The 17,839-nt window shown below is 32.0% G+C and overlaps 2 protein-coding genes and 1 pseudogene across 4 annotated transcripts; all 3 read right to left on the bottom strand.

Annotated features, from left to right (window-relative positions):
* Positions 1–1,003: 1,003 nt before the first annotated feature.
* On the bottom strand, positions 1,004–3,337 carry LOC114409751 (mitochondrial outer membrane protein porin 1-like). The gene is made up of 5 exons (XM_028373330.1): positions 3,153–3,337; positions 2,948–3,034; positions 2,458–2,516; positions 2,102–2,340; positions 1,004–1,582 (listed from the first exon to the last, which is right to left on the bottom strand). Exons 1-5 carry the CDS (start codon positions 3,199–3,201, stop codon positions 1,270–1,272), a joined length of 747 nt encoding a protein of 248 aa, XP_028229131.1. The 5' UTR covers positions 3,202–3,337; the 3' UTR covers positions 1,004–1,269.
* Positions 3,338–5,507: 2,170 nt separating this feature from the next.
* On the bottom strand, positions 5,508–15,013 carry LOC114409750 (protein PXR1-like). 3 transcript variants are annotated; one of them, XM_028373328.1, is made up of 4 exons: positions 14,953–15,013; positions 14,631–14,732; positions 11,419–11,510; positions 5,508–6,085 (listed from the first exon to the last, which is right to left on the bottom strand). In XM_028373328.1, the coding sequence occupies exon 4, from the start codon at positions 6,035–6,037 to the stop codon at positions 5,702–5,704; it is 336 nt and encodes a 111-aa protein (XP_028229129.1). In that variant the 5' UTR covers positions 6,038–6,085; positions 11,419–11,510; positions 14,631–14,732; positions 14,953–15,013; the 3' UTR covers positions 5,508–5,701. The 3 variants fall into 3 exon arrangements, 2 of the variants coding, with proteins under 2 accessions (XP_028229129.1, XP_028229130.1); XM_028373329.1 differs by lacking the exon at positions 11,419–11,510; XR_003666201.1 differs by lacking the exons at positions 5,508–6,085; positions 11,419–11,510 and adding an exon at positions 14,043–14,116.
* Positions 15,014–15,646: 633 nt separating this feature from the next.
* On the bottom strand, positions 15,647–17,330 carry LOC114408197 (annotated as a pseudogene).
* Positions 17,331–17,839: the final 509 nt, after the last annotated feature.

The following is a 17,839-nucleotide window of genomic DNA, read 5'->3' as shown; positions in this document are numbered from 1 at the left end:
CTTTCTGTGATGAGCTGCAAAGTTGACGGTGGAAGCTAATGAGAAGTCAGAGACAGAGAATATCTTGCAAATTAAGCGAGTCGACGGTGAGGCGAGTCTAAGTATCTCTCTGGGTTGGGTATTGCTTGCCAATTGTGGATGGATTTAGAGATAATGTGCTGGGATTCTCAGTTAATGTACCTAGTACAACTTCATAAAATTGCAAAAGATGTCTTATACATGATCCTTGTCACTCAGTACTTGACACTTTGAAAGAAATTGGTGCTGCCTCCAAGTCTTCTGCTGTTTTCATTCCCCAAGGATGTGGTTCTGTTTGTGATATAGCTACTACCCAAATTAGTAATGAACTTTTTCAGGGTTATAATCAGTAGTTTCTACTCCACCTAGCTCTTGTACATGATATGTAAGTGAGTATGATAATGCTATATGAATATCTGTGGCTGTCTTTCAGTGTATAGTGTGTTCAGTTACTTTGTTTAATTAGACAATCTTGCCAGGATCATTGTGAATACAAGTATTCTAAAATGTGAATGATGCAGAACTAAGTTTTCTTAGCAGGAAATTTAATTGTCTTTTTAAACACATAGCTGAGGACTTCATGCTGATAGTTTAATTGTCTCTATTACATTTTATCAACGACGTTATGTTGCCATATTTTCCCTGCAGGGAATTTGATGGTTTGAGTACTTTGCATTTAAATGATTATTGTTTACAAAGAAAACATAACCCTATTTCCTCTATGAATAATCCGTTCTCCAAAACCAAACAAACCATGCAAGTAATTATTGGAAAAAATCCAAGTCCTACATCGGCTAAAGATAAATTCAAGTTAAAGTATACAAGTGAGGGACAACCCTTACTCCTTAGTTAACTTTTGGGGTTGAGTTAGGTCCAAACTCACATTCTACCAGTAATATATAGCTATCGCTTCACCTTATCTTGGTTAACAAAGGAAGAAATCAATTCTTGCATAATGGAATTTGTTTTATAGATTTACCAAACAGAAGTCAATTTGAACTTTCATTGGTACCAATCTTTGATACTTGGATGTTTAAATATTTCTAGCACTAAGTATTCATAAACTGTGTATGACTTCTTTTCACTCATAAAAAACATAGGTAACAAATACTAAACAAGGATATGATACCGTTCTCCAATGTTGAACAAAATCGATGGGGCAAAACAAAATTTCCGTGCAGTTTGCAACATCTTTTGGAAGCCTCCAGGACATCTCATTGCCTGTTTCTACACGAGCTTTTCTCGGTGAAATTATTTTAGAGCCATGGAGACTCCAACCTTAGGAAACTTTTCTTTATCTTCTTCGTTAAAATTCATCTCTCCCGCCACGGTTATGGAAAATTTTCTCCCAAACTTTTGTTGAATGAGACCACCTACGTTGCCATTGTTGTTAAGTCGGGCCTTTAGCAGTGTCCAAGGAAATAATGCGTGCTGAGCACCCACGGTGACACCGATAGTCTCATAATCTGCAAGGTCATACTTCACCTCTGCTGCAATTGCAGTCTTGGTCAGGGGATTCACTTCAAAATAACAGGAACCTTTCAAGGTTTGAAAATTGTCATGCCTGCATAATGAACATGCACCAAACTTAAGCATGACACAGTCATTTAGTTTGAAGAAACATAATTAGATACAGCCCCTGTACATTGCACAAGCCTCTCTCGATATCTTTCTACCAATAACTTTTGTATTTCATATTATTGAATAAGTTGGACATATTTCATTATTATTTTTTTGGAATAGATTTTGATGAAGGAATACAAAGTTTGTGCATAAAGTAGGGGTTCATATATGCTCCTAAAGTAGAGGTGGTAAGAGTCGTTCTTTATTGATTTAAGTTACTAAAAGCATGAACTAAAGAGATTAAAAAGGATGGAAATTGAGATTGAAATACAAGCAAAAAAAGCTGAGTAGGCAACATGGAATGTTGAAGTTTAAGCTGATAGGACATTTAAGGTGTTAGTACCACAACTTGTGTTCTTTTATATTTTATAAATAGATTCTTAAGCTTTTGTACACATCACAAATCTTATGTTAGTCTACATTTTCTTATAAAATTATTCTCTATTGTAGGATAGCTCACAAGGTTGCGGCAGCAACAAGGTAGGGACTGTTCAGGCTCAACCCAGCATTCAGATTGTTAGTTATCTTTGCTGATGAGCTTGCTGATAAGTCATAGGCAAGATTAGCTCCCAGGGTGAGAATTCTGGTTCCTATATGACCAGAGATGTTTGCAACAGGGTTATATCCTTTTTCTGCCTCTCCCGATAATCCAATGCTTGCACTAAATCCACTGAATCTACTCAAGTGTTGAATTTCCAACTGTATTCGAAATCGTTTTGATCCCAAAAAATAGTTAGACGCAATGAAAATCAAGACTAAAAAATTATCAAAGATAAAATTAGTTATAGTTCTAAGACTAGTAAAATGTAGTTGTACCTTCCCAGAGTCAGGTATGTTACATGTGAAAAGGCCCCTTAGTCCATGCACCAGTTCTTCTACTCCAACAGATACATCATCAAAGGAAGTACAGTCAGATATGAAATTCCATAGCTATTTCAGGATTCTGAGATATTCACATTTTTCTTATGATGTAATTACATCTTTGAGGACTAACTGATTCCCTCTATTTCTATGCTCAAATAGCATACCAAACAAGGTCTACATGACTTTTGTCCATAAACCAATTAACATACAGATAAAATTTTCTTCCTCACAAATTTATTATAATTAAGGGACCATGTGTAGTTGTCTTATAATATGCAACTTTCTGTACAAAAATCTCTCCACGACAAATGTCCATAGTTTCCTAATCCCACTTAATGGACCCTTCAGTAGACTAAAAATTACAAGTAGATTAAGAAGAACATGTTTTAAAGAAAAGCAAAAAGAATAGTAAGAGGGTTAAAAAGCTGGTATATATTATTACCTTGACAGGAGAGATCTAAATTCCAGTTCAAGAATCTGTAGTTAAAGTGGATTGGTGATTGTTGAGCATAGTCCTTGTGAAGAACATCTAACATAAACAAAAAAGGAAGGCAAAGAATTTATAGGGACTATCATCAGTTCAGAATTCATGCTAATGAAAGATTAAAATGAAAATGAAAGAGGCAGATAATTGGTGTTTGTAAAACCTCTGGCCTTCTTTCCAATATCAAAATATAAGCCCGGACCTTGGCTCATCTTGCCATAAAGAATGCTTACAAGTTAATTATATTCATTGTTTATTGTTTATTGGGAAGAAGGGAAGGTGGCAAGGGTATGCTAGGCTTGTGCATCATGCGATGTTTCCTCCTGTGAAAACTGAGAAGGACAATAATTTGGACACCGTATTAAGCGAAATTTCCATTAACCAATAGTTTAGAACTGCAAAATGAGACATAGAGATGATGACGAATATAAGATGAGTAACAATTAAGCTAGCTACATACAGACTATTGCTAATAAATTGAAGTGTGTAAACTACCCAGAAGTTTTAGAGGGAAAAATCTTTTTCATTTGAAGGGGAGAGTAATCTAATTGTAATTTTGTAACACAATAAAGCGTACTTAGAGATAATTAAAATTAAAATTAAAAGACTAGGTTTTATTAACTCCCATCTCTCTCATTAACACACCCAAGTTGAAGTAAGGGACTGTGCTAAAATCTTATTTATACAGAGAATCAAGCATGTAATAGTTGAATCAATTATCCATCATTGATTTCTTACCGTCTTTAACAATGTAATCATTTAAGTAAATTATCCCCACGTTCTTTATTCAACTCATTTCATTCTTTTTCACATAACTACTTAATTCTTCTATTTAACTACGTAAGCTAAAAGGTGTCCTGTCAAATAATCATTTTCATTATCATGGTTATTGGTTAAGATACCGACACAACTCTGGGGTTCAAAATATGGTTATGTAATATATATATATATATATATATATATATATATATATATATATATATTAGCTTCACTCTTAAGCTGACTTCACTTTTTAGAGATTTGGTACATTTTTGAAAGCATATAATAAGAGATGGTACAAATCGCTCACATTTTTAATTTTCTCCAAGATGGCTTTATATTGAACATTTACGAACCTGTTACGTTACGGTATCAGCCTACAATTTCAAGAGATGTTCTTTTGGGGATGGAGTGATTGATTGAATGTAGGGTAAAGAATGTGAAAAAAATTGTGAGGTATGAATAACATTAGCCTTGTGGAAGAAATTTTTGTACTTTTTTTTGAGATCTATAGTTTTATACTTTATTTTAATTTAAAAATTACTTTTCTATTTTTATCATTTAAACCAAACACACACTTGAGTAATTTTTTTCCATGTACTAGTATTCTAATTAGAACTGCGTGTTAGAATTTGCCCAACAAATTGCATATAAAAATTAAATCGGTACAACTGTACCTGCATGGAAGTGTGTAGGAAAATACTATCGTGCACCCCATTTGCAATAAATTAGAATGGGAGGAAAAGAAAGGTAGAAGAAAAATAGGCATGATAAATGGTGTCACGAAAAAGAAAAAAAGAAAAAAGGAGGTAAAAATAAAATGAAAGACAAAATTAGAGAGTTTATAATAGCTCACTTTTTTGCACTCTGGAACGACAAAATCAAGAGATAAGGAGTTGTCTTCTAAACAATTATGCGGTACGATTTTCTTTGTTAAAATTTTACCCTTAGCATTACGTTTTTCTACGGTTTTTCTCAAAAATAAAAATAATAATTACGTATGTTCTAAGGTTTTTTATTATGTAGTTCTACGGTTTTTTTAAAAAAAAAAGTGAACAAATTTAAAAAAATGTAATTAAAAATTTTAATTAAAAAAACTTAGAAGAACAAAATATTTAAATCATTAAAGATATATATAATGAAAAATATAGCCTTTTAATGAGAAGAAATAATAATTTTAGGATAAATTTAAATTTTAAAACATATGATTTTTCACTTTTGAAGAATTCTAATGAGTCTAGTAATTATGTATCGACATTATACAAATATTTTATATTATCAATCTATTTAAAATGATTTGATATAACTTTTAAGTTAATTATTATAAGAATCAACTAAATTTAGATGATTTTTAATTAAATGACAATGTGAAGTTGATGCATAACTTATTTTCAATATTGTAATTTAATATATAACCAAATGTAAACTTCTTTTTATATTGATAGTTTGAGCACCATCTTTAATTTTGAGAGGACAAACTTTTGTATAATTTTCTTATCTAGTATCTTTTTCTTTGGTTTACTAATTAGACGAGGGAATAAATTGTAAACCCTTTATAAAAGCAACAATAAAAATATTCTAACTACTAGGATTGACCTATAGTGGAGGGTTTGAATAATTTGCACAAGGGATCCTTTATTTTAATCTCGTTACCATCATTGTAAAAAAATACCAAATAAGATACTATAATAGCTAATAGTTTCTTATTATTATACATCTCATTTAACTTTAATTCAAGAAATTACATAAGCCAACAATCTAACTCGGACAAACTCAAATAAAATGTCTAAGAGGATATAGTTGATTGAATAGAATGTGAGTTATTATAATTTCTTGACACTACATTTGATTCCAAAAAAAAAAAAGAAAACCTCAGAGTCTGTCTCCACAATTATGACATAAAATATATAGAGTTATTAGAGATGCACTTTTTCAGCATAAAACAGAGTTGATCTAAGAGGAGGCCACAGGGGGCTCACTTGCACCTTGTTCTACTTCTCGAAGCTGCTTCAATATTTCTTCTCTCTTAGTTTGCAGAGCCTGCATCTTGGACTCTAGCTTTTCAAGCTTTTGCTTTAATTTCGCAGGATCATTTTTATCTTCAGGGTTCTTCTCCTTCTTCTCTTTCCCTTCCTTGTCTTTCTTATTCTTCTTCTTCTCCTTCTTCTTCTCTTTAGATTCTTCTCCTTCTTCTTCTTTTCCAGCATCCTCGGATTTCTCTTTCTTTTCCTTCTTATGCTCCTTCTCAACTTCAGCCTCATGCTTGTCATTCTCTTCAGTTCCTCCCATATTTAAACAAAGGAATATTCTTGTAGATTATGGTTTTGTTAATTTTCTCTGTAAACCAATCAAAATAACTTTAAACTGGTTAGAAAGCTGTCCGAAATACTCAAGCTAGGTCATAGTAATATATTTATTTTAATTTTAAATTAACAAAAAATTATGTATTACACATTGATTTTTTCTTCTATCACATTTTTCTTCTCATCATATCACTTCCTCTCTAACTCTTTCTTCCTTCCATTTATATATTTCGAGAGTGGAAGAAATTATTACAAAATCCACAATCACATAAAGTCAATTCATCTCTGCATGACATATAATTGAGTTTTATTAATTATTTATCATAAATTGAATAACTCAACTACGTGTCATGTAAAATTGAAGAGAACCATGAACACATGCTAATTTCAAATTGTCTAATACTAGTTTCTCCAAAGTGGGATGGATATTCAACATTTCACCAAAAATACCCTGCTATGCTGTAAACAAAAAAAACCATTTAAAAGTAAGAACAGGTTGAATCAAACAAATGAAAGAACATACCACCTAGGTTGTTAGGAGTCTCAAATCCCTGGGATGCTCTAAAACCTACAATGATGTGCAAAAACTAAAAATTGCTTAAGTAGTAAGCGTCAGAGCAGCTTCAATTTGTTGGCATTGGCAGAGCTGAACAGCCAAATTTCGATCACTAATTTGTCAGGGCCGCAGCAGTTTAAGCGCAATACACTTACTTACACCCACACATTCGAAATTCTACGGTTTTAAATTTTACCATTATCTTCGCTTTCCACTTATAGTCACAGGCTCTTAGTTATTTACTCTATTTAACTTTGCTAATTGATAGTTGGTTTAGTAATAATAAAAGTACAAGGAGAAATGCCACATGTACTTCCATAAAAGAATGTGACATGTACTCATGTCCAAGTCAAAGAGAAGATAAGAAGATGGCCCTGCTAGGCACAAAAATTCGTTACCATTACAAGATAATCTGTTAGTCCTTCTTGCTCTTTTCGTTCCTAAACTATAAATGTTTAATGTCATCTGTTAAAACTCATTGTAGTTTACAAACGGCTAAACTTACATTAATTATCTATAAATTATTAACGGTTAAATTTACTATACTTATTGACGGCTTTGTCGACTGTAAATTATTAATCATATTATAAATTTATATGACAGTAATTACAATGAATTTTATTACCTACTATAATTACTTTATTTTTATTATAATATATATATATATATATATATATATATATATATATATATATATATATATATATATATATATCATTTTAGTCTATAATCTGATCCAATTTCTATCCCTCTAATACTGTCTTCAACATTCAGTTGACTTACATGGTTTTATACCATTATAGCCACATTCTAGTTGTGATATCGGGTCTTCCAAAAATTATTGTTTTGCATTCAAGATACAAAAAACCTTTTGAATAATTGTTTTCTTTGACTTCTAATTTCTTTTATGCAGTACTTAGAACAACTTTTGGGATCAATTCTCTTTTGTTGGGTAGCTTGTGGTGTAAGCTTAGCTGCACTTGTTGAGGTAATATGTTCTTTTTTTGTATAGTCCATGAAAATTTACTAGATCTTGAATGAGGTGAAGTGCAAGGTACCTTGGTTTTGCCTTATGAACAATGTCAAAAAGCCTGTCGTCAATGGAAAAGGTTGTTTGTGTTACCTATATACAGAACATCAACCTGCTAGGCATTATTCTTTATAAGTTAATATTTTATTCTTGGACTTTTGTACTTCTAGGTCTCTATTGTCAGTTGTGTTTTATCTTTGTGCTCTTGTTCATCGAGCGTCATAGCCCCTCTCTTTTCGAGGGATACAGTGTCACTTGAAATTCAAATTGGACTTGTGAGTTATCTTTTTTTCCTTTGTGTTTAACTTCTGTTCCAATTGGAGTTTGTTCTTGAAATGAAATATGTAATTATTTTCAAATAATGTAAGGATGATAATCATGCAAGTGCTTCTGTTGCTGATAAGATCAACATTTTCCGCCAGATAGAGTTTTCATGGTAATTTTGTCATAAAACTTGACAACATCATTTCCCTGTCTATAATTTTTTTTCTAGTCCTCGCTGTTTCTAATAAATTTAATTATTTTTTAATTGGCAGTTTTTCGTAGAAATTCATTATAAAATTGCAGCAGCATCTCATTACAGGCATAAGTGCCACCCATCGGCTGGAATTGAGGTGCTTATAAGTATTCTTGGTCAAAGAGTTGTTGTTATGTATGACATTTTAATTACATTGTACTCCTGAAATTTAGTATGTATCATCTGTATAGTGTTGATAAGTTTGGATTATTAGTCTGTGTATTTACTTAAATGTTGAGCAAATGTAGTTATCTTATTAACTTGATTGGGTCATTGATTGAATGTCGTGCATGCATGCATACCTTGTCAGTTCTGACTTGGATGCATGCATATCTGAAGAACTTCTAGTTGTCCTTTCGAAATTTCCAATGAAATATCTGATGGATGATTCTGTGAAAATTGTTGATATGGCATCACAAACTCTTCGTGTAAGTCATCCAATTGGCAATTGGCCTGTGAAGAAATTCAACAATATTTATAGAGATTTTTCTTTATTATATTCTTGGATTGGTTCTATATATAGCTGTATTTTTTTTTTGGCAAATTGTTTGTGAGGTATCTGTTCTATTTGGTCCTTATTTGAATAACTTCTGTTTTATTGAAGTTTATTCATTTTATTGGTTTCAAACAGAATGTTAATTACTTAGTACATAGTACTTATAAAAATGGATCAAGGTGTTTAATATTTGTTTTCTTTTTTTGGAATTTTAGTCTTTTTGCATCACTAAGTTGCATATTTCACCCTCTTTTATTGCTTCTTATGTAAATAATTGCATCAGAGGTTTGGATTTATAGGGAATACTTTCAACTAAAAGAGACCAAAATGCTTTACAGTCATTTGATTCATATCAGAGGTCTCTGATTGAGGTCATATTTTAATCTAGGCTGAAAAGAATATTCATTTTCTTTTGTTAAATTTTAGTTTAAAATCTATAAATTGGAATATGCAGAATTTTTTAATATTAATTAGGTTAATATATAATATGTATATCAAATATATGATTGCATTATAAAGTTAACGACATTACAATCATGTTAATATATAGTCTTTTTTTTGTTTTTTTAGTTTCTCTTTGTGTCTGTTGTTAGAGATAATATCTTGGAGGCTGTCAAAGTTTTATTTGGTCCTCTGAATTTTTGTGAAAAAATAATTATTTAATTTAGGAGCTACTTTATGATAAAAAAAAATTTAATAACTTTTTTTTCTATGAAATTGTCTTAGGAATTTTTAATTTGTCAACCTTTTAGTTTTATTTAATCTATCATTTCAATATTTATTTTTAAATAATATTTAATATTAATATTAATTACAATCATGCTAATAAAGATTATTTTTAATTATTCATATTTTTTCTGATGGGATATCGTTGAGGAAAAATATCAATAATTAAAAATAATCTTTATTTCAAGGTTGGTGCTTACGTAAGCACCGCCTTAGAAAATAAGCTTTCAAGGACGGTGCCTATGTAAGCATCGTTTTAGAAAATTAATTTTCTAAGACGGTGTTTTCTTACTCGTCGTTGAAATTAACTTTCAACGACATTAGCTTCTACGACGATCAACAATCGTCGTTGTATTCTATCTTCAATTGTTGTAGAAAAAGATTTTTTTTAGTAGTGTCCCTTTTTTTTTTTACCATATGAAATCCACACTTTGACACCTGAGATTTGGTAACGATACTTCCGCAGAAGCATAATCGATTTTCTGGCATATTTTGATTTAATTAATAATTCCTAAAGTATTGATGACGAACAACATTTTTTATTGATAAATGCTTTAGTAATTATAAATAAGAGTATAGTAAAAAAAAGTTATAAATTTAATTTTTAGATTCTCTATTATCCAAATTGATGACCATTTATGATTCCAACAATATGATTGAATAAGATTTTTTTTAGTCTAGTAATATACTAATTAATAATCACCTAAAATGTGTTTTTTTCTCATAAATATGAAATTTTTTAAATTCATTCGTATAAAATTTTCACTATATTTTTCATCCTCACAAAATTAAAATATTTCATTTTTTGACCCAGAGTAAAATTCAAACAGTCGAACCTACATCCGCTATACATATAATAGATACAAAAAGTCATCATCGTAAGTTGAAATAACCTATAACCTATGTATGAACCATAAAATGATATGTTTTAATTTTATAAAAATGAAAAACATATTAAAAATTTTACATAAATAAATTTTAAATATTTTTACATTTAGGAGAAAAAATATATTTTACCCTAATAATTACTACAAGAATGTTTGTTATTATAGTGGATTTGTTACAGTCAACCACGAGTTTGTCTGTAATACAAACAAATTGGAGTGGATTTGACCATTGATAAGCTACAGGTGGTTTTTCTGTCAGTAATAACAAGAGGATACAATGGGTCTAGGCGTCGATAAAATTACAAAGGACTTTATCGTCTTTATTTACCCATTACAAATTATTAATAAATTTTTTCTTTCGCCAAAGTCATTGCAATGGTTTTTTTTTTAAAAAAAAAAACACCGCAGGAATGTCAGTAAGTTTAGTCTTTTGTAATCAAAATAAAGGTTATAGTGAGTTAAACCCATTGTAACTTATTATTTTTTAAAATTAATGAACTATTTTTTTTTGTTTGGAGTGGGCTTAACCCACTATTACTACATGAAACTTTGCTATTAAATTTATTTGTATTTTTTAGTTATATTATTCTAATTAGTTATATAAATCTTAATATATTTTATTGATGGAAAATAGTGTACACTCCAGGTATTCAAGAAACCTGGTTTTCTCCCAAAGAATTTTAAAATCCAAACAAAATTCCTCTCACTAGTGCTTAGCTCATGACTGCTTCAAGTGAGGGTCCCTTTATGATAACAGATACTAGAGAGCCTAGCTACATCCGTGATTCTTTATTTATTTTTCCTTCTTTCTTCCTTTTCCATTTCAGAGCATATACCTTGACTCCTTAGTTGTGCTATACTTCTCAAATTTTTTATCATAAAAAATAATATAACTAAATTTACGCCTAGCAATATATTGCCTTTTGTACAGAAAACTGAATAGAGAAATTTATAATTTTAGATCTAAAGCACATTTAATAATACCAAACTGCAGACATAGGGGCAAGCCATAGGCAACTACAAAACTAGAGTCATTGCATATTTTAATCAAGGGCATAGTGAAAAGAATCATGAACTGATGAAGCAAAATGTAGAAAGCAAAAACATCAAAAGAAAATGTATAACTAAATATATCTATGGAGATTGGACACTAACCTGTAAAGGAGTTATGACTGGTATGCATAATACCTCAAAAGAGTTGGCAGATAAGAAGCATGGAACACATGATCGAGCATGAAACTTTGCCTCTAAATAAAGAAAAGAAATTGATATGCGAGATCAAACAATTGAAGCCTCACACTACATAATTATGTTAGTATTCATGGCAAAATCGAAACATAATTATGGCTAATATTCCAAAAGTTGATGTTAGTATTCTCAAATTAGATAATTAAAAGCAAAACACTACATTCTGCACCTACCCCCTCCTTTGCAACAATAAATAATAATAAATGAGACCTAACACAAATTTGAAACACATAATGTGGCAAGCATATATAGGAGAATTAGGAGTCCAAACAGATTCGTACCTGCATTAACTAATAGAAGTAAGGAATATGGGTAGAATCATATCGCAACGTAACGACCCCATTAACTAATAGAAGTTGTGGATTCAAGGAAAGATAGAGAGAAAGTGGGAGTGGTGAGAGGTTAGGAAATGACAAGGTAATACTCGTTCGGGGTTTGATTGAAACAGTAATCATATGGATGTGGAGCGAGTAACGAATACCATGGGAAGGATCTAACTACCCAATTTTTTACAAACTTCACAGAGACTTGTTGCTAGGGATATGTGTTACCTCTTTAAAAAATATGGAAATATTTGCTAGGTGGTCATACCGAGTAAGAGATAGGAGGGGACATCAATTTGGATTCGCACATTTCGAGAACAAAAGGGATGAAAGGAGTTTAGCTTTGTCTCTGGATAAGGTGTTCATATTTGACTACAAATTGATGGTTAATAGGTCGAGGTTTGAAAGAGGTGTGTGGAAAGATAAACAAGTAGTGACCAAACCAGCAAAGCACACTTATAATAGATACTTTTCTTTCTACAAACAACCAAGAAAAGTGATCAAAAACCTGATTTCCATTCAAAGGAAGTTTCTATGGCAAAGGGTTTCAGAGGAGAATAAGATATGTTGGGTTAGCTAGAAGATGTTTCTTCCAAAGTCAAAAGGTGGCCTTAGGGTAAAACACCTCCAACCTTTCAACTACATCCTTTTATCAAAATGGCGAAGACTTATAATAGATACTTCAGCAACTTGGAGGTGTCTGCTCAATCATAGATATGGATGGTGCAACACTCCATTTCTCTCTCTTCCTAATGATGCAAGTCTTTGGTGGAGAGATTTGGTTAGTCTAGACCCTTTAACCAATGGACCATGCACATCTTTGGTTCCCTCATTCCATAGGAAGGAGAACTACTTACTTTTCGATTGATAAGTAATGTGGGGATAACAACCTTAAGGAAACTTTCCCTTGATTGTTTCAAGTAGTTATTAACAAGAATGCCACCATTGCTGACTTTTTTCAATCTAGCTCCTCCAAATGGTCAGAATCGAGCCTCTGGAGAAGAAAACTTTTTGTATAGGAAGAACAACTCTTTTTAGACTTAAAGACCAATGTAGGTGAAAGTGTTTTACAGGAAGCTAGGTTAGTCTAATGCTTGGTTTTGGAAACCAAACTCAGTGGTAAGGTTCTCGATTGCAGTAACTTATGATATTCTGTCTAATTATCATCCTCCCACTCATCATGCACCAAAAATCTCTCCTATTGAGAAATCCTTTTGGAAATCAATAGCCCCATCGAAATTGCTCATCTTTTCTTGGAAACTCTTACAGGATAGACTTCCTACTTGTCTTCAGCTTCAAAAACATATCAGTCAAGCGTGTTATATGAATAACTTTTTGGAGGATTGCAATAATATTTTTCTTAGATGTTTGTTCTCAAATAAACTCTGGTTAGCCGTGCTAGGATGGATGGGACTATCTTTTGCTATTCCTTGTACAATACACGACTTATATGTTCAACTTGGGGATTGCATTCGCATCAAGAAATCTAAGGTTGTAAAACATATTTTCTGATATGCTACTGTTTGGTTCTTCTGGCTTTTGAGAAACAAAATCATATTCAATGAGGGCAGGGCAAAGTTTATGGGATGTTGACCCACATTAAGGCACTCTCATGGCAGTGGATTCTTTATAAGAAGGGACTCATCTTGCTGTAACAACCCACTAGGATGTCTATAAATAGCATCTTCTGGTTATATTCATTTTTTGTATTATGGAGGATGAAGGTTACTTTTTGGGGTTCTTCCTTCGTCCTATGATTGGTTTTGGATTCAGTAGCTTAACAGTATAGCTATACACTATAACTCTTTGTACTACTTTCAATATTATTAATTAATGAATACTTTTCTCCTTAAGACAAGGAAGCCATATTTGAAGGAATTGGACCTGAGATATGGTTGTTAGAAAGGTCAACGCTTTCCAAATGATGCAGTGCTCCAATATTTGTTGGTATGCCTCTAGTGAATTGGCAATGAAAAGGATTAAGGAACATTTAGACTTTGTTTAAACTTAAGAAGGGCTTTCCTTGTGTGTTTCTTGCATCTTACACCCACCCATTTGCAGCAATCACTGCCAACCCATGAAGATAGGCAATGAAAAGGATCATTTAGACTTTGTTTAAACTTAAGAAGGGTTTTCCTTTCCATCTCAATGCACTCAAAACTATTATTCTTAACAGCACAATTAGGCCCTATAGCTCCCATGACATCAGATACCAGGATCAATAATGCTAAGGCAACACACTCTCTAATATTTTCTACATGCAGTGCCCAAATCCACATTGTCTATAAACAACAAATATTTTGTTAAAGAGACAAAATTATACCAAAACATTGACAACTGCCAAATGACAAGTTCTACAAGATATCATATAGCCCACAACAATTATCATCAATAAGTTAAATTACAATCCATTTGTTAGTGCAATAATTTATACAAGTCCAGCAACCAATATTGCATGTGTAACCATCAAAACACTAATAGCTATAAACTTGCATTAGCTACAATAAAATATAAATGCAGATCTTATAAATTGGTCAACAAAGGAAATTAATCACCAAATGCTTAAAATCCAAGTTCAAGGAAACCAGTTTATAGGTTTTAATACAGGACATTCAAGTCATATGACTGACTCAAGCATTATGTTGCTTTCTCTGAAACCGAGTTAAATGCATGTGGGACAGATTACAAAAACTATAAAATAAATTAGAAACTGAAGATTTTTCCACCTATCATATAATTCATATTAACATTGAAAATGAATGAGAATGAAAGTAAAGCATAAGATTAAGAACTAACTCCCATTGTAATGATGAACTCCAACCTTTGCCAACATAGCATAGTATTCAATCTCCGACTTCCTCAAAGGGGGGCAGTTGTTAGCAATGATAATCAATTTCCCTGCAACGAAACAATAATATGGTTTTATATCCTCATTAATTAAAAACAAAATTACAACCACGACCTAAACACTATTAATGAGAAGTCACTAAAGGGCTACAAAACTCGTTTATAACCAATAAAGTTTTTTTTTTTTTTTCACAAAATGTTTTGAAGAGGAACATAAACTCCATGGCCACAAAGGCCTTTAGGGAAATGTTGGAGTTTTGAGGATGCGTACCCTAATGGAGGCTTTTTAACATCCTGAAAAGTGATGCTTAATGGAGGCTTTTTAACATCCTGAAAAGTGATGCTTCTTTGTTCAATATCAGTAATCCTTAAAGGCATAGTAATGTAACAATCAAATAGGGGAAATGAGAGACTGGCCTAGCTACGACAATGACGATTGTAACTGAACGGCGGCCGAAGATGTTCGACGACAGAGCGAGGCGGCGTGGAAGATAGCTATGGAGGAGACGGTGAGCTCAGGGAGGGTTGAAGGTAATGTGCGTAGTCCAGTAGTGAGTGAGGGCACGAGTCTGGTTTCATGAGACTAAATCAGGGGCAAGTTTAAGACGATGCTTTCCAAAAACATGGTGGAAAAAGGGGAAAGTAGTGTTCAAAGACAATCTTTTGTAGCACCTTCTTTGTTGACAAAGTTTCTAATTACAAAAATACCACTGCTTAAGCAACTGCGACGGTGTAGCAATCAAACATCATTATAGAAGTTAAATATTTGCATAAATGCCACTGCACAGCCTACTACGACGTTTATAAAGTGACCGACCTTGAAGGTGTGTCGTAAAAATAATCAAACGTCATTGTAGAAGTTAAATATTTGCATAAATGCCACCGCACAGCCTACTACAACGTTTATAAAGTGACCGACCTTGAAGGTGTGTTGTAAAAAAACCTTTTTTTAGTAGTGGGAAAAAAATAGATAAAGTACGTCCACATATTATTACTTATAATATCAGCATGGTACACATGTTATTATTACTTGTATATATACACAATATGCACGAGACAAAAGCAGGTTGGTATATGCATATTCATCATACGGATGCATCATGCATGTCGTGAAGGGACTCCACTTATGGTTCTTTCCATGAATGGAACTTATTAGATACATACAACCCAAAAGAAAAGGCCACAACTGCAGTTGTAACAACTCCCTTGTTTCTCATCAAAACCTCCTCTAGAGCTCTTGACATGTCGCGTTTTTGCTCCAACTTACTTGTCAATTTTTTAGAATAATAATCATCCATGTGTTGTGCATTTTCATTTCTTCTTTCTTTCTTCTTCTCTCTATCTTCCTTATGTTGTTCATGACCATGATTCCTTCCCTCATCAACAACATTGTGTTCCTCACTTTCAATTTCTTGTGGCATTTCAACACTGCCATAATTTGAAGCTTTCTCTATATCACTACTTTCTTTGTTGTGCTCTTGATGTGAAGCTTGCTTGGGGACATGCACGTGAAGGATTTCACTGTCATAGTTTCCGGATATGTTATCCACATCTGAATCTGGAGGCAATGGAAAGGCCAGCTCAAACTGAACTCGTTTCTGTTCATTTGTTTGCCTTTCGCCTTTCACAATTATACGGCCAGTGGAACCATCAACTTGAAGGGTCACCTCCTCCTTCCTGAATTCTGATATAAGATATGAAAAAGAAGTTATGTTTTTTATAGGCAAATGAATGATAGTGGTTAATTATTAAATTTTTGTTAAAGAAAAAATTGAATATATGACCTTTTCCTCTCCCTTCACCAAGCAATTAATAACAAACATATGACAAAGAGATTAATGAATATATAAAATAAAATAGACCAACCAAATCAAAGCATAAAAAAATACCAGCTACTATATACACATTGTTAATGGTTAAGATTATCTATCGGTGTAACCTTTAATCATAAACATTCAATTATCATTATAGAGATTAATTCATTATGAATCAATTTTTTGTGTGAATGAAATTATTTGTTAGTATATTTTTATTTTATTAGTATAGATTCGTAGTATCGATAAAAAAAAAATCATTAGGAGTTAATTTATGATCATCACACCTATATGACATTTTTTTCTAGTAGTAAAAATATAACAAGCCGTGAACAAAAAAACAAGAAACATTAATTGATATTTTGTACGTATATATGAACAATTTTTTTAATGTAAAAAAAAACTATTCAGGTGCAATGGCTTTAAAATTGTGGTGCAGAACTATAATTGTCGCAATATTGTGTTTTGAGTTTTCTACTACAAATTTACAACTGCATGCATATATATATATATATATATATATATATATATACACTCGACATTTCAGTAATTATATTATTCGTGACATAGCTAAAAGCATGATGAGGTGTTTGAATTAATACCAGGAAGATCTACAAGAAGAAAATGGCCTGAATGGTCGTCTGTTCATTCCGAATTAGGTACGATCTCTTCAACCACTGGTGCTGCTGAGCTTGTTCTTGTTCCAACCCGTCTTGCAATACCTGCCTCACTGGCCATATAGAGAATGAATTAAACCAGCAATTAAGTATCAACCAATATATATAAGCCTTCTAAAGATGTTTGTGTTGAAAAGATGTGACAAGGATTAATTATTAGTTATTGCACGGTTTATAGAAGAAAACCATAGGAAGAAGCTAAATGCTCTTATAGGTTTAGCCTTCCCTGATATGACGAAATTGGATGGCTTGCTTTCCATGATTAATTCAACATTCTTATTCCATGCTTGTCCTGCAAGACCGTGTAAGGGTGTGACCTAGGTATATGGAAAAGCAGTTCCTTGCTTTGCTTATTATAATTGTCAATATTTAATGTTCAATTGAATTTTAGGTTTCCTTTTAACTCGTATTGGTACCAAATATAATTATTAAATTAAGAAAAATGTTTCATTAACACCCATGTTATAAGATCTAGAAAGAAAGAAAAAAAAAAGAAAAAAATATAAATATTATAAAATTTATGTCTCATTTCTCTTAAATTAAATATCCTTTGTTGATTTCTTTTGCTAAGCTCTTTTGGAGGGTCAATTTGCATAATATGTTAAACATAAGTGGTAGTTGTAATAAAAAAAATTGATTAAACGTGCCCAAAGACCCAAAAGAAAAA

The sequence above is a fragment of the Glycine soja genome, chromosome 4, assembly GCF_004193775.1.
Source record: "Glycine soja cultivar W05 chromosome 4, ASM419377v2, whole genome shotgun sequence".
NCBI classification, from domain to species: Eukaryota; Viridiplantae; Streptophyta; class Magnoliopsida; order Fabales; family Fabaceae; genus Glycine; species Glycine soja.
Note: the sequence above shows the minus strand (reverse complement) of the source record. Positions and strands in the feature narration are given on the sequence as shown.